The following is a 22,634-nucleotide window of genomic DNA, read 5'->3' on the forward strand; positions in this document are numbered from 1 at the left end:
AGGGTAAGCGGAAAGAACTTATAAGTTCGTGGTTTGTAGCGACTGCGCAACCCACACCGGATTCAGCTTTGGAGGCATAGAGAATTAAGTCGAAGGATTTTTTATGCAGAATTTCCAATAATGCTTTCTCTACAAGAACGCTAGGGGATTCGTGTTTATTGCAGATGGTTAGTGAGGTATCTACTATGGGAATATTTTTTATCCAAGGGGAAGAAGAAGGCAAAAAAAGTGGAAAGGTCAACGAGAGGTTGGTATTTTGGAGTAGAGGTGCGAGCAATTGAGGGATTAAATTTACAGTTGTTCGTGAGTTGATAGGTACGGAAGTGGTGGTGAGTAGCGAGTGGACAGGATTAGAAGGATTGGAAGATACTTTAGCAACATATGACAGGAGAAGAGATTGTCGTCTTAAGGGTAGTGGTGGCTCAACATTGACACTAGCGGCGGGGCTTGAGCGGAAGGCACCAAGGCAAAGGCGAAGAGCGGTGTTATGTACAGAGTTTAATCAGTCAATTTTAGACTTGTAAGCGGACATATAGATAAAACAACCATAGTCAAGCTTTGAGCGTATGAGAGCTCTGTAAACTCTTAGCAGTATAGTTTCGTTGGAGCCCCATTGAAGGTAGCTAAGGGTTTTAATTATGTTCAGCCTCTTTAGGCAAATGCCTTTTACATCATGAATATGGTGATTCCAGTTGAGTCGAGAATTAAAAGTCATACCAAGGATTTTGCACTGATTCACAATAGGTAGAGGGGAGTTATCAAAAGAAATTTGAGATGACTGAATAGATGTTCTTCGAGAGAATTTCATTAGCATGGATTTGTTTCGGGAAAATGATAGTCCTAGGTAGGATGATCTCTCTTGTAGTAGATTTATTGCGTTTTGGAGCAGTTGGCATGTAGAGAGGACGTATTTACCATGGCAATAAATGATTAGGTCATCAGCGTATCGGACATATTTTACGGGAAATGGGAAGTTGTCAAGCTCATTTATTGTGAGGATAAATAGAGTAGAGCTCTATCTGTTTAGATTCAATATATGAAAAAATTGATTTTTAAATCAGATTGTTTGGAAACCGTTAAAAAAGGAATATTCAATAATTCATTAACAAATTGGTAGGATATTACAAAAAATATATAAACTCAAAAATTACATTTTTCATGCATTAACCTCTAATATCTTCGAAGCAATTAAGAGTTTGAGCAATTTGTCAGTTTTTGCAGAAACATTATCGAAATAATAAAAAGCCCTAATGAAAAGCCCTATGGCTTATATTGATAGCTATAACTACAAACTAAGGTTTATTGAACGAGGTTTAACCGCATTTGTTTTTAAAATTATTAGAGATTAGCATGAGACAACAGAACAAAATAGTGATATGCAGCGCAAAGACTGTACCAAGTACTCAAAACAACATATAAAACAATTTGTTCAACAAATGAAATCATTTATAAATAATAGAAAGATTATCTGGAAATTACACAACTTACTTAATGCAAGTTAATTTTAATCAATTCAAAGATGATCTTTTTTTCTTCTATTTCAAACACTCATTGTACTCGTATCTGTGAGAAATTGTAAAAAATATGCCCCGTAGATCTTGAGAGTGATTTTTTTATACATTTGCCGAATATTGAGTGCGAAGATGCACTCGCGTTGGTCTAATACTCTAATCGAAATCAAACGTCAATTGTAGAATAACAAATCAATTTTATTATATTGAATGCTTTATTTGAAATGATTTTTTGGGTATACAGTTACATTGTACTTATATTCCACACTTTTATTTCTTCCGTGTATTGGGTTTCTTATATAATCGCAGAGGTTACCACATAAACTTCCTGTGCACCCGTTCCACATTTGATTTACAAACCAGTTAATGTTTTCTAAATTCATAGGTCTGATCCTATTTCATTTTCATCATTAACAGTAATAAGTCCAGTAGTACCCACAATTTACTGCATTCTTATTACTAGAAGATTTGAGATTTACGCACTTCAGTTCAAATAGTGTCAAACTTTGGAAATCTCTTTCACTGAACCATTGGTGCTATAAAATTTGGAAATTTCATCTCAAATAATGTCATATAAATAGTTACTATTGTGGTAACTTTCTCAATTTTTGAATCATCATTAGAAAATTTGGAATTCATTTCAAACGTTTATTACTTGATAAATTGTAATTTTTTGTCTGGCTTATGACACTATGTGAGCAGAGGTGCGATATTAAATCCCAAAATCGGCCCGGAAGTAAAAGAAAATACTTCAAATCTAACCAGAACTGTGTATCTCATCTGATTAGCATATTTTGATACGATACGATAGTGACTTCTAATAGATTCAATTTGACCAACGATAATTTTGATTGGTCAATTATGTCGAAGCCAATGCTCACACGACATTTTGATACAAGTACCCGGAACATTATACGCAATTGCCTTGAGTTCACTATAAACTACTCAAATATCATGGTATAGAGTTAATACCTAGTTTCTACTATCTCCATAATTTCAGTTAATTTTATGAACACCGCTATTAAGAAGTTAATTTCAAAAGATGGAATTTATCTGTTGGAAAAGAACGTGCAGTGGATGTGAAATTTTCGAAGTTAATCATCAAGTTATGTTGAAATTGTTGATGAATGCCGCATTTTTTCTTATTTTCCAAACAACTTACACGAAATACAACAAGTACAAGATGTGGGCGAAAAATTCTATTGTAGTTATTCTAGTTTAATAAAATCGCTATTTTACTTAACTGGAAAAGAAATTTCAAATTAGTGTTAATGTTGAGAACGAGTAAAACAATGATTTTAATAATGTTACTTTCTAAGAAGTATGTGTAAATATATTCCATTTTTATGAATGAGACAGTATTGAAATAGTAAAGCATTGGTAATCCATAAGCGTATTACTTCTTTTAGTAGACAGTTAAAATATTTTTTGACGTTATAACTGGAGTATTTTCATATTAAATAACATTTTTATAAATGAAGCGTTCCGGGGCAAAGTGATGTAAGTGCCAGAATACAAAGTTACGGGAAAATGGAAAAAACTGGGCAGTAACTCTAATTTCTGGTTTATCTTTATTGAAAACTTATTCAAAATATATTATAAAAAAATTATAATTTAAAAAAAGAAGATTCTGCATAATCATAAGATATAGGTATTGTAAAATATGTAACATTTTTAAAATAGAAATAATTTTTGAAAGAGGAATACAAGATGGAATTCTACAGAAAAAAGTAGCTAAAAATAAAAAAATTAAAGCCTCAAACATTAGTTATTGTTTAAGGAACCATTTTCTTTATTTGAATTATTTTTGAAGAAAACCCATGATGTTTTTCGGTTAAAAATTCCAACATCGCTTTCAGATCTTCTTTCTTAACCTCACTCAATGACACTTCCTTTGGTAGGCCAGGAAAAGAAGTATGTCGAATTTTGTTTATTGTCATTTCTGGCATCATGACGTTAAGAGAGCCATGGAACCAAATCATTGAAGCTGGTTTTGTAATAAACAATCCCTTGGTGACACGCAGACGAGATAATTTAGTGATTCGTATTTGGACGCGTCCTACACATGGAACTAGTGCCCAACTCTCGTGGACATCCTCTACTGTGTTTAGGTTTAGGCAACTTTTTGCTCGTTTTTCAGTAAGAACAAAGTGTAATGAGTATATCAGATGTACACATATATAACTTCCAAACATCTGAAGGTTAAAAGTACAATTTCAATGAAATTCTATCTTTCTCAAGATATGTTGAGAAAATTGTGTCATACTGGTTATATAGGTATAAGGTTTCAAACTTTGACTTTCAAAGAACGTAACGTTTGTAAATAATAATTGTAATATGTATAAAAACTCACCTATATAAGTAGAGCTACTTTCCACATTTTCTCTTCTTTTTTAATCGTATAATTTAAGGGCTTTTTCAATTTTCACATTATTTACAGCCTCAAAAAACAACTGTTCAACATGTTATAAGAATTAATTTTTCTTGGAACTTTTCTCATTATCTGTGCCCGCATATTTATTTAATTTTTTACACAAACTAAATATTCCTTAAATTTTTTTTAACCACTTGTGGGAAATTTTTCTAAAAGGCTCGAGTAATAACTTATCTATTAGTATTATATAGATCTGAAGAAGAAAATCTATCATTTGTATGAACCATCCCATAAAAATTGTTGTGGATTTGCGCTTTTTTTAAAAAGCCTGTCTTCGACTAACAGTTTCATCTTGTTAAAACTATTTTAGTGTATTTTCTTCGTTAATTGTCCATGTTTCATCTTAATAAAATATATTTCTTCTTTCTCATTTTTCTTACAGTCATTCCGTAATTTCTTCCTTATGCTACAATATCGCTTCTTTCTACTAAAATTCGTTTTTTAGCGGAGCCCAATTTGTATTAAAAGTTTCCATCCTATCTTCTTATAAGATAGAAATACCTATAATCGTATTTTAGGTGAAATTTGTTGGGAGGGAATTTTTGGAATTAGAATAAATAAAATTTCTAACCTTCATTGGCATATGGGTACATATTAAAACAATCTTTTGATATATTTACTCTTGAATACAAAGTTTTGGCATTTCCAAACCTTTTTTATTGTTCTCTACAGCTGGTTTTGCATTGGAAATTAGGTTTCATCAAATATTTTGATGTAGATTCATAGAAAATTCAGTTGTAAGTATTTTTAAACATCTATGAATGAAAAAATTGGCAAAACTTGATGAAAAGTGCATAACGACTGTGAAAACCCAAATTAACTAACTTTATTTTATCATTATATCTAAATTATATCAGAAAGTTTTTTGACTATTGGTAGATCGTCGTGTTTGGCATTTACATCTAAAATTGTCGAATGCGCACTTTCAAAATGTTCTTTCGCGGCTGGATGACTTCTCGAGTGCGCATGCGATTAGTCCCTAAACTGATTTGAAATTAGACCGGGAACAATGCTATTAACAAACATGTACTATTTATTACTTATATTTTGTGAAAAGAAGGCAAAAATATAGTTTACTTACTTCTTCGCAGATGGATGAGAAAGTACTTTTCCACATATGTGTGGAAACATTTCTACACACGGGTAATATCAACATGAAAAAATTCAGTCAAATCATGACAACCGAACCAAATTTGATTCAATACTTTCCATTGAACATCTGTTTTCTGATTGAAAATACATTTTTGTAGTTTTCCAAGAGAAAAAATCATTCCTACCCTAGCGATATGCTTCGTCAAATATGGAGTTACATTCCACCAGAAATTATCATATTTACGGACAGCAGGTGGTACGTGCTATTCAGCTTTTGTACTGTGTGACAGGAAATAATACAAGTGCTGAATCCATCTTGGGAATTTGTAGCTAGTATAAGCATTTGTTGCTCTATGAAAATCATTAAACTTGTGATATATTCAATTTTTATTGTTTTTATAATAATTGTATTTAAAATTTCTCAAAAAACGTGATAATATATAGAGTTATTCTATAAAAAATTAGTGAAACAGCTCCAAAAATGCTGATTGCTAAATTAATTTTAACTTTGTACTTCTGCTTATCAAACGCTTGTTCCTTCGTAATGCAAAATAATATTTCCCTGGAACTTCTAACTAAACAAAATATTCCAGAGCATTCTAAACATCGTAAAAAGTTAAATATTTCATCATCTGTTTCTCAAATTTATCAATGTGTAAAACTAACTTCGGAGTGTACCAACGCGAAAAAGAAAAAAGAACCCATCGTATTTATTCGACTTTCTCGATTTCTTTTTGCTTATATGTCATTGTCGGAATAAGAAGTTAGAAAAATCACTGTCACAAGCGAGTCTTAAAGGGTAAAAACTGCCTTAAATATTTCACCAGTTACTTTTAGATAAATTATCTTATGAAAAATACAAGGAACAGCTTTTACGGCCTGATGCAGCAGACTACATTGCTCTTGTTTCTTTAACGGATAACGGATTGTCTCTACGAGTTCTAGACGTGTATAGAAGTTTGTTATCCAACACGCCAATATAAAAACTTTTGAATAATCACATTTAATTCACATTAAGTTTGAGAAAACAAATGTTTCAATTTTAAAAGAAACTTTGTTATCCAATAAAATAGAGATAGATGTAACTTTTATTATTTCTCGAAATAAAAAGATACATTAACCCTTTCAATAAGATTTTTTTATTTCAATAATTCATGTATTATACAGGGCCGGATTAAGATTTATAAGGCCCGGTGCTAAAATAATGACGGGAATTCGGAAATCCGGAAAAATTCACAAAATAGTATCAATACGTTAGATTTGTGGCATCAACACATCAAAAAATACAGAATGATTTCCAAATGATGGGGCCCTCTTGGTCTTGGGGCCCGGGGCTATAGCCCCCCCAAGCACCTAGCTTAATCCGGCCCTGATTATTCACAGCACAAAATATTTATTGCTAATTTAGTTTGACGGGAAAAACCAATATTTAAATAAATGATCATAATATTATTTACTGATTATTGCAAAATAATAATTGGGACAATTGGACAATAAATATTGTCCCAATAGTATTGGTGAGTGAGTTGTATGTGTCCAAACAGTATTTTATGATGGTAAAATAGTGGAGCATATAAAATATATCTGGCACTAAAAATGGAAATAAAAATAAAAGAAAAACATCATTGTAATTCAACATCTCTTTTTTATGGCATATATACAAGGTAATAAAGAATGATACTTAATAAAACAACCATTGCAGAGCGCTACTGTGTACTTGTGGCTAGCGATCTTCGTCTTCTTTTCTTTTTGGAAACTAGTACATCGTACAAATTGTTTTCTTGAATTTCTCGGAATAGGCAGATGATCCCCAGCATTATCCATAAATTGGGTTCTACTTGACGGATGTCCTTTCTTATTATTTTTTTCTTGCCCACCTGGCTATCATATTTTCTGCTACTGGTATAATAAAGTTTATGAACGGCATTATATATTTCAATCATGAATAGCTTGTAGAACGCCTTTTGCTACCATTTGGGGCTTTTTCTTTCCGAGCGGATTCTGAACTAATTCAAAACCTGCCTGATGCGACTGGTGCAATGGTGGATCTGAGGATTGAAGCGTCTCAAAATACCTGGTAGATGCATGAATGCCCATTTCATTATTTTAAAACAGTTTCTCCGGCTTATAGTTTCGTCCGAATTGTCATTCCCATAACTTGAGTTCAGATGACTCGAGTATTTTTATAAAGGTGGTCAACTAATTCGTGGTCTACCTGAGCGAATGTGGTTATTGCAATGACAGATCTCTGGCCAAGTGCGTTATGCTGATGCAGAGAAATCTTTTGCGCAACTTCCCCGGCTTTTTTCCTTCATCACATTATGTAATTTGGTACATAAGTAATATACTGCAGGTCAAAGTGGTTCTTTCTGCAAAAAATCCACTAAAATTACGCTAGCATCACAAATTACGGTTGGTTAGCATCTGATCTGGAATTCTTTCGGCGTTAGTAACCTTCGATTTTTCCACTCCTTACTCATTATTTTAGTATATACTCAATGATTCCTTCATTGTTACTAATCTTGCAATGAATTTTTTTCTGATTTATATTGCGTTAAAAGAATACTGCAAATGTGTGAATCTGTTAAATTTGTGGAATCCATACAGATAATTGTGAAATTGTGAATTGTGAAAAACATCTTCAAATATTTGTTCAATAGTCACACACTGATTCTGAAACACTAGCTGACCTATTTTAACATTATCGTGTGAAGTAGCACTTGTAGTTACTGCATCTCCACCTGCCTTTTCGTCTTCACACGACTATAGAACACATTTAAACTTACGATAGTACATTTCCCCTATATTATATGATATTGCAGATTACCTTAAAGTATCCACCAAATTTTTGTAAATTTGAGCTCAAGTTTTTCAAACGCAATTATTTAATCTACATGTGTTTGCTCTACACAATTCATTCTGTTAGTTACTGAGATGTGACTCTTTCTAATTCGGGCTTCTATTGTAGACAGACTTCAGCGAATCGAGACGGTTTCTAGAATGATACATAAATATACATAATAGGTTACCATGTGACATGAAGATAAATGATTGTGCCGCGTGCCACTTTCACAGTTTTAAAGCTTGTTGATTTTATGTTAGGAGACAAATAGAAATCGCACAGCGCAAGATCCGGTGAATAAGGAGAATGGTGTATAAATGAGATGCTGAACTTGGCTAGAAACCTTTTGATAGGAAAAGTTCGGCTCAGTAAGAATATGAAGGTAGTATGTTGATAATTTACGCTTCGGGAACATCGTGAAGCAGCCTAATATATTTATAAAAAATAATGCTCATTACTTTGAATTTTGTTTTGCTAATTCGAGCATTTAGAAGCACTATATATATATGTCACAAAAAAGTGTTGATCTGAATATATCTCCATTATTATGAAATTTCAGTAAATATACCTTCCATAAAGTTTATTATTCGAGCCGGCAACACCGAATTAAGTGTATATTCATTCGCCGAACTGTTTTAGTATTCTCAGTGTTACCGAGTTGTTTTGAAGGTTAACCAACAAAAAAATTGATAAACAACATCTGATAATATTTTATCTAATTCCAAAGTATAAAATATTTCAAAAAACGTGAGTTATTTACGGGAGCGGTGTAGATCAATTCATTAAGTGAAAAATGGCAACTATAGGTAATATGTTAAAGAGAAGTTTTTCGACCAATGTCGCTAAACATGCAATACAAAATGTAACAATCATAGGCGGAGGTTTGATGGGTTCCGGAATTGCACAAGTAGGTAGCCATTTGGTAGTAATAGCTATTTTTTCGATCTAAGATCTTTTTTTAACAAAAATTGATGTTTCTTAAACCGAGTTGAACAGTTTATTTTATTATTAGAGCGTATTCTGTTATTAGTGGTTTCATTCTTCTCAGCAAATAACAAAATAATATTATTTGGGCTTGTATTTGATGCCGACAGCTATTTCTTATAATACACCTCTTACTTGTAAATTGATCTGGATCATAACTAAAGTTATATAATCTCATATACTTTTGACCCGCGCTAAAATTTTCTAATGCAAAATTATTCAGTTTTATTTGAGGTTACACTAGTTTAATTGAGAAATTAAATGTATACAACAGAGAAAGAAACACAACAAAAAATAAGTCATTGTACAAAATACAAATACCTAGGCATGATCATCACTAATGATGGAAGATTAGATGAAGCAATAACACAAAGAAATAACCAAGGAAGACAAGCAATAAGACAACTAAATAGTGTATTGTGGGACAAACCAATATCCAAGGAAAACAAACATCGAATATACAATAGCATAATAAAAAGTATAACAACATATAGTAGCGAAATCTGGCCTCTAAAAGAAAAAACAGTCAAAATGCTTGAAGCCACAGAAATGGATTATTGGAGACGCGCGGCAGGAATATCAAGACTGGAAAAAATAAGAAACGACAGAATCAGGGAGATCATGAAAGTGCAACATACGATTACGGAAGACATTAGGGTGAATCAGTTAAGATGGTACGGACATGTCCAAAGAATGCCTGAAGACCGCATACCCAAACAAATTTTAAATTGGGCACCACAAGGAAGAAGAAAAAGAGGAAGACCAAGATTAACCTCGAGGAAAGGTATCGAGAAGGATATTCGAGAGAGAGGATTGGAAGAAGATCTTTGGGAAGATCGAAAAAAATGGAAACTGGGAATCGGAAGACGGCGAAGAACGTTTTAACCCGATTAATATATATATATAAATGTATATACAAGTTCACATTTAATTGTGGTTTCAAAAACGAATTCTTATAAATCGTTTTCAAAGTATTGGTGTATTCTTTAGTAACTGTTCAAAATTGTTAGCTATAAAAGATCTGACTTATGCAACAAGTACTTGTCTCAAAACATCTATGCAGTCGTGTGACGCAACACGAAAATTGGATTTCAAATAAGCCGAAAAGTTCATCAACCACCTTATTCTATCTGTAACTAACAAATTACAACTAACAAAAAAACTCATGGTGTTGTTTCACAGACCAGTTAAAGATTAGAGTCACTACATTACCAAAAATGAAAAAACATGATGAACTGGATATAATTTCAAGGTAATCAGTTCCCACAATATAAAATCTAAATAGTTAAGGGATTATTTACGTGGTTTCCAAGAAGATATAGAAATACCATAGCCTGAATGCCAGACCACCTGGGAAATAAAGAGGCCGACATTTTAGTCACGATAGGAGTAGACCGTTTATATAAATCGCGTCCTTGTTTGAAGCATCAATCAAAAATTGGATGTATGAAGAGTCCCCAATTTGGTAGAAATGAAAGCAATTGTATGTATCAATGGGAACAAAAAACCTGGTATTACTGTGAAGCACTATGCGGGCTCAGGTTCAATAGACCGGGCGTGGAAAATCCCAAAACGAAAAATTACATGAAGGGATCAGTATAAAGAGTATGGTGTGCCTGGACACGATCAGAGTAGTTAGATTACAGCACAATTTATCAAGATTGTGGTAGAGGACGTATGTTAGCCATCTGCACAATTCAATCCAACATGAACACAAGTATGTTGCAAACAAACTGACACGAAAATTTCAAAAAGTCACTTCTAGATAACTCACTGGAGGCCGATTCATAAATCTTAACTGATTATTTGTCAACTTAATTTTATTCATATCATTTCACTATTATGGGAATCCAAATAAAATTAATATGACTGAAAAGGTATCTTTGTACAACTGCCATTAGAAGTAACACTTTTAATGACAGCCAATAGTCGTACAAGTGATTTTTCTTGCTGAAGTGGGTTAAAAATATTTTAAGCGTATTAAAAATATTTTAAACACAGTATTATGATTGATTATTAAAATATATTTTGAAGTTTAATATCATTTCAAATTCCCCTATATTATCATCGAAATAGGGCACGATCACTCCACTCCACAAACTTTCTCACTCACAAAATAAATCATTACTCTTTACAATCACACCATAAATATTTAAATTTTGCTATAAAATATTTTATTTTCAAGTTACATAATTGAAATTTTTCATAGTTTCCGTCACACTCTACACACTTTTGCCACCTCTCCAGAAGCTTTCGGACGCATTTTCCGTAAAAATCTGTTGGCTTGTCACGTAACTATTCGCGCACGAAGGATTTTACCTCCGCATTGTTTTCAAATCGCAGTCCGCCAAATGCCTCTTTCAATGAACCATATCAATAATGGTCGCCACAAATCGAGACTATGAGCAGGATGTTTCAGTGTTTTCCAGCCCGATTCGTTCAATGTTTTTATCGTATGCCGAGCTGTATGCGGTCTGACGTTGTCTTGCAGCGATATCGTAGCGAGGATTTTTTGAATTCACCCCGAAATATGTATATAAGTAGCACCACTGAATGATTTTTTGCTAATAGCCACCTGTTTTACATAATTTATTTCCTTTTCTCTGTTAAGGATTGTGCCTTTATGTATTTACATTGAAGATAATAAAAGTTGGTCAATGTTTGAAAACGGAAACGTGTGTTTTACTGTTACAATAGGATTGATATATCGCGTCGTTTTGATCTACATGCATTTTTCAGTGTTTTTAGAGGTTACTATAATACTGCGCGGCAACAGTTCGTTGTACACTTAGAAAATCGACTATAATTACTCCTTTTTATGACCCAAAACACGTTACACAACACTTTCCACGCTGAGAGTGCAACCTTTGCTGTAACTGGCGGGCTTTCATCTTTCTCCTCATAGACGTGCGTTTACTCTCCGGAATATAGTGGTGTACCCAAGTCTCGTATGTGGTGAATATTCGGTTCTATAAATTGACGCTTGCAAACTTTACAGCGTGTGAATTTCTGCTCAAAATTCAGAAGTCTTGGCACACATTTGGCTGAAATTTTGCGGTAGCCGTTAATGAATTGAATTATTTGCTGAATACTACCTAAGCGTACATAAGGTAATGCCCAATTCTTCAGTTATATCCTGTACACTACTGCGGCAATCTCTCAAAATGAGCTTCTCTGCAGCACTGACGTTTTCATCGGTAACAATTATTCTGGGCGCCGCGCCTGTGGCAATTTTATCCCCACTTCGTGGCCTTTTCGGAAAGCGGAACACCATTCAAACACTTGAGTCTTGGAGAGGCACTCGAATTTCGATAAATTTCCGCAGATTTTACATCATCTTTAACCAAAAAACAAATAATTATGCATTGCGCAACAGACACTGTATATATTACAGTGGACCCTAGCACAATTGTATTTTATGTCCAAATTTTATATCAATTAATCTCAGTCTATTATCAAAACAGTTCATCTAACACTTTATTGATTAAGTAGATAATCTATGGTTACAACTTATATGTCTATTATTGCTATGTTAATAATTATAACATCAAGATTATATTTTGTAAATTTTAAGGTAACGGCTCAAGCTGGTCAAAGCGTAACCTTAGTGGACGTGAGCAACGAGATACTCAAAAAATCTGAAACTGCCATTCAAACAAGTATAGCACGTGTGGCTAAGAAATTGCATAAAGATGACCCAACTGCAGCTAAACAATTATCCGAAGGAGTTTTGTCGCGTATCAAATATGTACATGATACCGAAAAAAGCGTTGAAAATGCAGATCTTATCATTGAAGCTATAATCGAGAATATTGAGATCAAACATAAACTATTCAAGGTTTTAGATCAAGCCGCTCCTAAGAACACTTTGTTTGCCTCAAATACTAGCTCTCTTTCGATCGCTGAAATAGCTTCTGTTACAAAAAGGAAAGACAAATTTGGTGGTTTACACTTTTTCAATCCAGTACCAGTGATGAAATTGTTAGAAGTTATCAGAATACCTGAAACCAGTGATGAAACGTATAATTCCATGATGGCGTGGGGAAAATCTATAGGAAAAACATGTATTACTTGCAAAGATACTCCCGGATTTGTTGTCAACAGATTATTAGTTCCTTACATTGCCGAAGCTGTTCGAATGTTGGAGAGAGGTAAGTATACATTTATCCAATAAACATGATAACTTCTATCATTTTGTTTTTTGGTTTATTGAGCTCCATAAAAAATGGATTAATTTTCATCTTACTTCTGGAAATAGATTGAAGGTATTATTTTACTTTTGTATTTGCAGAAAGATACAAGGGACTAATTGTGATTCTCATTTGAACACTGACTTTCTCCACGTAAATTCTAGACGATTTAAAATCGTATTCTTATTTATATCTGAGGCAGTTCTCAGGCAAATATAAATCCTTGATTATTGAGGAATGCGCTTTACCCATTCTTTAAGTTTGCTATTATAATCACTGCATTTTTTATTCCACAAACACTCGCACTCGTAGTATGTTTGGAGAAACAATTCAAGTGTTTGTCTTGCCAGAAATATTCAAATGCTTATGATAAGTTTTATAGTCCATTCGAAGTTAGCAGTCGAAGCAAATTACCTGACCGGAAGCAACAATAATGAAGTGCCACAGGGTGCTATAGTTCTTCCAATATCAATTGCAGATTATAAAAACCCTTGCCGACAATTTTGTTTGATCTACCATAGGCATAGATACTCCATTTTATAAATTTATTATTTTTATAAATACTTTTAAAAATATGTATATCTTATGCGAAAAGTATTCGTTAGAAAAGCAATTGAATCATTATAAATTGGACGGCTTTATAAGCCGTTATTTAGACAGATGCACTTAAAAGCGAACCTACTTGGAACTTAGAAAAAATCATTATTATACCTCGTGAAAACTTCCTACAACTGAATATTAAATTATAAAACGTAAATAGATGAATAAAATGTACCTGCCTGTAAGGTAGTTTGGTTTAAACAGGGTACCAGAAGTGAACTGAGCCCTTTTTTGTCCCATTCGTTTTTTTATCTGGAAAACGAAATTTCAAAGCAAAAACCATGAAGGAAAATAAATTCTTTGTAAATAAAACAAAAAAACTCCAAAATATCTAATAAATAATAATGGTAATCAGAATCGTCTGAACTCATCATCATTTGATTGAATTATGAAGGGTTGTAAAGAGGGTTATACCACATACTCATCTTCTTCTTTGATAACATGTTCAACACAGTATTTTCAAAGCTCTTGGCAGTTCAATAACTTCTTTAGTTAGTTCTGGAGACTAATAACAATTTCGGAATTATGATTTTACATTGTTAAATATGCAATAGTAAGGAAGTAGTCTAAGAAGAGTATGACCCTGTTCTTTGCACAGTTTATCAATATATTAATTTTTCTCTAACTTTTGACCTTCAATAACAGTAAGCAAATCTTTGTTTGTTGCGCCTTTATGACGATCACTGACAGGAATAGGAAAATTTTTTTCAGACACAAATGCTAAAATTTGAGCTTCGTTACAACTACTATTTGGTATCTTGAGGAGTGGTAGAATGTGTTGTCCATAACGATTACTGATGTGGTAGAATGTGGTAAAATCTGTTCATTGAACCACTTTCCAAATAATTCTGCTCTCCTATCTTCATGATAATCAGCTACGCAGTTTTTAATTCCTTTAGCAGATTTTATAAAGCATTAGGCACCAAACTGTCTTTGCTTCCAGCGTGTACTATTGTAATGCGTTCCATTTTAGAGCATGGCCCATTCAAACAGCATGTTTTACTATTATTAACTCAACCGAAATTTACTTGGTAGTTTTTTATCTGACGCAAATAATCTTGTTTTTTGTATTTAAAACCACATGCTGACAAAACTTGACGCAATGTTTCTAAACTGGTTCTTTTTGCTCTATTACTTCTGATGTCCCAACCCTGTTCTCCGTATTTAATCTATAAATTATACGAATAAATTCTAGACTAGCTTTGTCAACTGATTTCAGTTTTTCTTTACATGTTTTTCGGTTCTGTGAATGATCCACAGTAACCCCTTTCGTAACTACTTGATAAATAGAAAATTTATTTACTCTAGTTAATTCAACAATTTTCTAATTGTGATTGCATTATCTGATTGATGAATATTTTCCCTTTTTAAACATTCGAATATATTTAAAATGACTTGCTGTGTTTGTGTATCTAAGTCTTTATTATTAAATTCATTCCTCTCTTTATTCTCACTACACTGTGCAATTTCATTGTCCTCATTCGCCAATGGTCTAAAGAACGCCATTGAATAAATTTTACCAAGTGAAGCTAATCTCTAACAGGAATATTTCGAAGAAATTCTGTACACATACCTTCCGACAGCTTTGGCCAATAGAAATGCATTTATGTTTACAATTCGATGTTTTTATTGGTAAAAAGTGGAGATGATGAGTCCACGTGGACTGACGGATATTTTAGATATTTACTGAATTTTATACGGGGAGTAAACATTATTTTTCATTACTTCATTTGGTATGAGTGCCGTGCGTATTTATTAAATATTGATTGACTCTCGCATAATTGTCTTCTGTAATTGATATTGGAAGAACTATACTCTCTAAGAAGTGTTTTCCTATTTTCATAGTAAAAGGTGTTTGTGGTCGTATATCAAAAAGTACTAACACTTTTAACGCCAACTTGTTGCATGTCTTATAGAAGGTATTTGAGTTTACATTTCTGTGAAATTTTGTGAGACTATGTTAAAAATTATAAACGTTTCAAATTGAGTCAAATTTATGAAGAAATACGCCAAGTGATGCTGTTTTACTAAAGGAAATACTGAGGAATCCGTCACAAATTGCAGTGAACCTGTTAGGGTGAGTATCAAGAAATCATAACATGCATTTGGTCAAATTTGCAACTGATCGAGATAAATAGACACAAGTAAACATTTAATAGCTTAGACAGCTATTAAATAATTTGAAATCATTTAAAAAAGTCTGGATATACAAATAAACTCGATGTGCCACATGAATTCACTACAAGAAAATCTGCGATATATAATATAACGAGATCGTGGTGAAATGAAAAAGAATTGTATAAAATAAAATTTTGGAAACTGCTCAAAGGGTCGAGCAAGAATTGTCCAACTTGGTTGGGAAATTGTGATGTACTTGATATGAAATCGTACTGTTCAACAGAAAACGCATAAATTCTGGCAACATCGAGGACAATAGTATAACCGTGCGAAGACAAGAACTAGTCTAGTCTTTTTTATCGACAGTAGTTGAACACAGATTTTTTATTTCATATTAGTTCAGTTATAAAATGGTTTTGAGAGAATAAAATCATTGTTAAATCTTAAATATAATTTTAAGTAAAAGACACATTGTCAACTTAACAACAATCAAATTTAAAACAGCACTCACCGTGTAGTCCAGATATTGCACCGTCTAAATATTGTTCCGGTTTCACAAAACTTTCTTCGTGAAAATTTAACAATCCAGAAACTACCCGATAAATAGTAAAATGTTAAAGCACAACTATTGTTACATATGAAATTCAATCTGTACCTTTAAATATCACTGAATTGAGAGTTTTGGTTGGTGCCAAATTATTTCTACTGTTTTTGCTGCTCTGTCGATAACAGCTTACGGACCAAGACACATTTAGAGTAAATTAGTTAGTTTATCCACCTACCATACTTTTTGTCAGGAAGTAGATATTGTAAACAATAACTCCAATAACTCTTATTTTCATTGCTTTTACTTAAACAAAGTCGCTTCGCATGAAATGGCCAAATACAAATCTCCAAACGAATGTACTATAAAAATCTTCAGGCTGAAAACTCTCAAAGAAGAAAAAAAGCCGTGAGCAGCAGAGCTCCATCACGAAAGTCGAATTTTTCGTCGAATGAAGAATTTAGCTAATACACAAACAAATCTTTCGATAAAATGAATTTCTTGGAAATGATATCAATTCTCAATCTTATTTCTTTATATGAAAAATTTGCTATTCCTCAATAACTTTTCATTTCACAAGTTAACTCTCTCTCTCGAATGAAAATTCATAATTTCAATAGACGCGGGGGTCTCGAATCCTCTTGTTAAATTCCAATTGACAACAAAGAAAAAATTGTCATAGTGACAAGAAATTTCGAAAATGGGAAGTAAAAAAAATCACCCTAGCAAAGATCATACTCGTATTATTCATTAAATAGGAGGCGGTCCAGTTCAACAATTACAACGATCAAAATGATTTCGGGCGTTTTGTGAAAGAAGAACTGAAGAAGAAAACTTTCAACATCACCCCTACTTGCGTGCGAAGTTCGAACCCTTTAGTTAAACTTTTTCTGGCCAAAAAATATAACAAAAATAACCATAAAATGGAGAGGGGTGGAGATGGAAAGTTTCGACCTTAGACAGGAAATCATCTCGCAACTAATTGAACCTACATGTGAAATTTCATTTTTCAGTCGCTTTTCGTTTGAGGTGCAGAGGTGAGCAAAGGTCAAAAACCACTTTTTTGCATTGCACCCCTCGAAATATTCATTTGTTTTTAACCAAACTCTAATAACATCAATCCGCCGCTAAAAAAGTCATGTATGCTAATTTTGAACCAAATCGGACCCATAGCAATTGCTCGAGAGACGAAAATAAGAATTGTATCTTAAACAGATATATATATATATATATATATATATATATACAGTCGAACTCCGATAATTCGAACACCGATAATTCGAATTCCTCGTTAATTCGAACTTTTGCGTCGGTCCCTTGACATTCCTATTACTAACACATGTAAAAAAACCTCGATAATTCGAACTTTTGAAGTTCGAATTATCAAAAAATTCGTATTTTCTGTGTTAATTAGTTCGAAAAGTTCGAATTTTTGATGTTCGAATAATTGAAAAATTCGAATTTTTCTTGTATAAATTATGTATGTACAAAGGTATTAAAAAATTCGAACTGTTAGTGTTGAAAAAAATTGAAAAATTCGAATCTTCAGATTCTAGGTAAGACGACGATATTTTGTCGAATCACTCGATTTGCTTCAAAGGAAAAAATCGTCAGCATGAAGCAATCTAGCATAGCTGATTTCTTTACAAAAAAATAAATATATGTATTTTTTTTATTTTAAGATAAATAATCGGTCCTTTTTAGGACCAAAAATTCTTCAAACGTATACAAATTATTATTTTAAATAAATAAATAAATAAATAAACATGTTATATACCCATAACATATTTATTTATTTATAAAATGGAAAGATGCATCGAAATGCATACATATATGTATGTAAATGTGCACAACTCCGATAATTCGAACACCTCGATAATTCGAACTTTTGCTACGGTCCCTTGCAGTTCGAATTATTGGAGTTCGACTGTATATATATATATATATATATATATATATATATATATATATATATATATATATATATTCCACTTTTTAAGCACAGTCTATTATAAATATATAGGGTGTATACTTACCATAAATCAAGAACGCCTTTAAATTTTTTTTTCAAATTTGGTGACCAATCTTTGGAAAAATTTAACCAGTGGCGCGCTGTCATGTTAGTTGTCACTTTTATCCCTCTATGCTTTACGCCACTGAAGCAAATTTTTTTGTTTTAAATTGCCTGATTATTTTTAATCTAAAAACTAATAACTTTTTATGGAGATAAAATGAATGGTGTAGAAATCTGCAAGCACATAAGTAATTTACAAATTATCTAATTATTGAAAAACGTGAAATTGAAATTATGTATAATTTTTATTTGTTTTGAACTACTTACGCTTAATCATTATTCGAAATTAAATGAATAATTAATTAATTTGTAAATTACTTGCGTGCTTGCAGACTTGTTAAGAGGCAAATTTATATAACACCGTTTTTTTTGCTCCATAAAAGGTTATTAGTTTTTAAACTAAAAATGATCAGGCAATTTAAAACATAAAAAATCGCTTCAGTGGCGTAAAACATGGAGGGATAAAAGTGACAACTAACTTGACAGCGCGCCACTGGTTAAATTAATGAGCATATTGGTCACCAAATTTAAAAAAAAATTAACACGTTCGCGAACACGGGCGAAAAATGATGGATGCAAGGAACGCATTACAATATTTGATGAATTAGAAAAACTAGAATAATTTTAAAAATACATTTATAATGCAAAAATGGTAGAGATAAATTTTTCAAAAAAACAATCAGCGCCAAATATCATTGGGACAAAGACAGCGTAAGCCGTCCATAATTTGTACAAAAAGACCTTATTTATTGCAATGTAAATGGAAATATAAAGGCAGTAACTAATTCTTCGACTCATGGTATTCCGGTATGGTAGAGGAAGCTTTTTGGGGGGGAGGGGGGGGGTTTCATAAGAACTTGGTCTCTTTTCGTTTTTTGCCGCTCTTGAGGATCCTTAGCATCAGGAATTGTATCTAGAAAATGCATGGGCTGATGGGCAAGATGCTCATCCATCCTTTCTTGGGAAAGCGGCTCATCATTGCGTCTTCTTTTTTCCTCCACGAATGGGCCCAGAACGAACAAAATTTCTGCCATCAAAATTTGTATTGGAAATGCCTAGGTAGTGTTTTATGACATTTTCCCGAAACTGTAAAAAATTTTGTTTTTTATCGAACTTTATCTTGTCCATACCTGTTTTGAACAGTTACTAACAGAGGATGATATTTAGTAGTAATTGCCAAAACTTCCGTCCTATTAGTATACTTTGAAACGTAGACATTCTTATTTCTTTTTCATATTTCCTATTTGGTCGGCATATGCTGCTTTGTCCTTGTATTAAGAGCGTCAAATGCCGCTTTGTCCGCGAAAGTGTAAAAGGCGTTTTTTATTTATGGCAATTTTCTATTTTGATTTAAAATTTTGAACACCCTATATCTCAGGAACTAGGCCCCGTAAGGGTTCGTATTCCTATATCAAAATGAATCATCTATTGAGATTTCTCTGTTGTAGAGCTTTGTCGGTCGCATATAGAAACACCCTGTAGGTACGATTATTTATTACTTTAATAGTGCTTCTGAGTTTATTCGGGTTCTCTATTTTCCTAATGTAAACCTTTATCTATATACGTAACCTACCTAGATATTGTGTTATTTCAATCTAAGTAAATAACAAGTCAATGGAGTATTCATTTGAGTTTCTATTTATTTCTCCCTTACTCCTTGAAAAGTCTTGTCTTGTTTGGGAACTTTTACTTATCTGGTTTGTTGGACTAATTGGCCATAAAGTTTTTAGTCTGCTCAACGTTTCGTTAAACTGTGTATCTGGCACTGATAGTGTCAACAAACCCTCAGTAAACTTGACAAGTCTTAATAGGCCAAACAAAAGAGGACACATAATAAGTAATTTCTATCCGAAATCATTTCAGAAACCCGTTTAAGCTATTAGATACTCTACATATTATTTTGGAGTGTTGAAAAAGCAATATCTATGATGTCAGTAAATAATTTAATTTTTTAATTTTTATACCATATATTTTTGGTAAAAACATTTTTCTAAAGATCGATGTAGGGCCATAACCTGAGGAAAATATCCATCAAATGAACCATTAATAATTAAAAGAAACCTAAAATCAAGACTATTTTGTCAACAAAAAAAAATAATTAAAACGTGAATAAAATAAACCTTTGCTAATCTAATTGGATAATAAAAGACAAAATAATTTTTTGCATCATTGCCATTTTAATGAATTGATTGGTTTCTCTATACCGCATAGGTGTGAAGAAGCACAACAAACCAAGTTTCTAAACTTCGATCAATATGTCTTTGGCTTAACAGTTAAGGAATACTACAAATCACTTTTTCATATTTGCCTTTGAATAACATACATTTTTAGATAATCCTCTTTTGTTTGTTAAAATTTTAAAGTAGACATTCTCCGAGTTTGCATTGGAAAAATAGAAATCCTCTTTTTGATTAAAGTTTACTTTTAACTTTAGACCAATAATTATTGATTTAAAAAATATTATAGTGAAGGTCAGAAAATCTCTATAGGAAACCACAAAGAGATAATAGGCTTCGCGACTTTATTTTTGTGAAGTGTTAGTACTATTTGACATGAACGTTTGAGTTAAAAGAGCTTCATTGCAAATAAATTCTTCACAATGAAAAGAGATTGATAATTCAGTAGGCTTTTGAACGTGTTAATGCGCAATAAAAGCAACAAAAGCTTATTTTTAGGCAAAAGAAAAACTTTCTTTTAATATGGCGTTGAAAGAGACTATTCGTATTACTCTTGAAGAAAATCTTGATGAATGAAATGAAATTTGGCCTAAAAACCATTTGTTCACTAGACAAAGTAGAGAACGAATGCAATGTAAAAACATTAATAGAAGTGTGGTCTTGTTCTTCTTTCTTTCTCAATTCTACCTGAATTGTTTCTTTCCCCGTTACTTCCTTAATATCCAACATTCAATGGTTTTATTGAAAAATTAGAATGTACGATTTTTTGCCCTTTTTAAATTCTTGAAAATAATATCGGATCACAGATGACATATAAAAAATTAATCTTCTTCTTACGTTAGGACTAGGTCCTGTATTTTCATCAAAGTTTAAAAAATTAATGGAGGTACCAATTAGTTACTAGAACAGTATATTTCGCTCAGTCATTCATCAGATTATAAATGAGATTATTTGGTATGAAACAGTGATAAAAAATGAGAAACTTAAAGGTGCATCTCACTAAGCGTCAACGGCGCCTGAAATACTCTTTTTGGGAAATCCACATAGCGACTACGATCGTTGTGGTCACAGCGAGAACGTCTCTCATGAAGTTATCATTAACGTTCACGACGACCCTTGCCGAAAGGTGGATCGAAGTGACCGTTGAAAGAATTAGCAGAATTTTCAAAACTCAAGCAACGCAGATTGCAACCATGGGAATCTATTTTATTATTTGATGCGGTATGGGATATTAAAAGTACTTTTGACCAAATTTTTTACAGTGGCCGCAGAAGATATTTTGATTTTAGTCTAATTCAAATTAGTTAAGCTCTCCACTAAAAAAATTCAATAACTCACAAATTGTAACATAAACATTTTCTGTTTTGCCATTGCACTTGGGTTTACGATTATAACACCCTGGACTAAGAGGAACTGGAACGATCGTGTTCATGAACGTGATTGTCGTGAGTGCTTAGTGGAATGCACCCTAATTAGTCAAAATATTGCACAAATATTGTATTAACTGTTTTAATTTTTTTCATCTCATAACAAATACCATAATGAAGTTGGGTTTATGAGTCGAATGATGCTGAATATAGTGCCAGTTTTTGTCATCAACTTTGCTATAGAATTGTATGTTCTGTAGCATGTTCATTCTTTCTTCAATATATTTTTAAATTCCGCAATTTTTACATTCACTAGGGGATGCCTCTGCTGAAGACATTGATATAGCAATGAAGCTAGGAGCCGGATATCCAATGGGACCTTTAGAATTGGCAGATTATACGGGTCTGGATACTGGTGTCTTCATTTTAGAAGGATGGCATAAAAAATTCCCTGATAACCCACTTTTTAAACCTGTAGAGCTCCAAAAAAAGCTAGTTGAACAAGGAAAACTAGGAAGAAAAAGTGGTGAAGGTTTTTATAAATATTCCAAATGAAAGGCTTGTGTTAAACTTCTTAGTAAAAATTTTGTTCAATTTTCGCAATATTGCTCATTGCTAGAAATAAAAATATTTTAATTTAAAAGGAGTTTTCACCTACCAACCGTACCATTACTGTTTAAAGATTTGGAATGAACAAGTAA

At 32.5% G+C, this 22,634-nt stretch overlaps 2 protein-coding genes across 2 annotated transcripts in view; one reads left to right on the forward strand and one right to left on the reverse strand.

Annotated features, from left to right (window-relative positions):
• The window catches only part of LOC130900481 (semaphorin-2A), a 1,226,238-nt gene that overhangs the window by 738,010 nt on the left and 465,594 nt on the right, over positions 1-22,634 (reverse strand). The gene's annotated exons all lie outside the window — the stretch shown is intronic.
• LOC130900483 (probable 3-hydroxyacyl-CoA dehydrogenase B0272.3) lies at positions 8,501-22,576 on the forward strand. The gene is made up of 3 exons (XM_057811125.1): positions 8,501-8,786; positions 12,438-13,014; positions 22,250-22,576. The coding sequence occupies exons 1-3, from the start codon at positions 8,673-8,675 to the stop codon at positions 22,486-22,488; spliced, it is 930 nt and encodes a 309-aa protein (XP_057667108.1). The 5' UTR covers positions 8,501-8,672; the 3' UTR covers positions 22,489-22,576.

The sequence above is a fragment of the Diorhabda carinulata genome, chromosome X (assembly GCF_026250575.1).
Source record: "Diorhabda carinulata isolate Delta chromosome X, icDioCari1.1, whole genome shotgun sequence".
Classification (NCBI taxonomy): Eukaryota; Metazoa; Arthropoda; class Insecta; order Coleoptera; family Chrysomelidae; genus Diorhabda; species Diorhabda carinulata.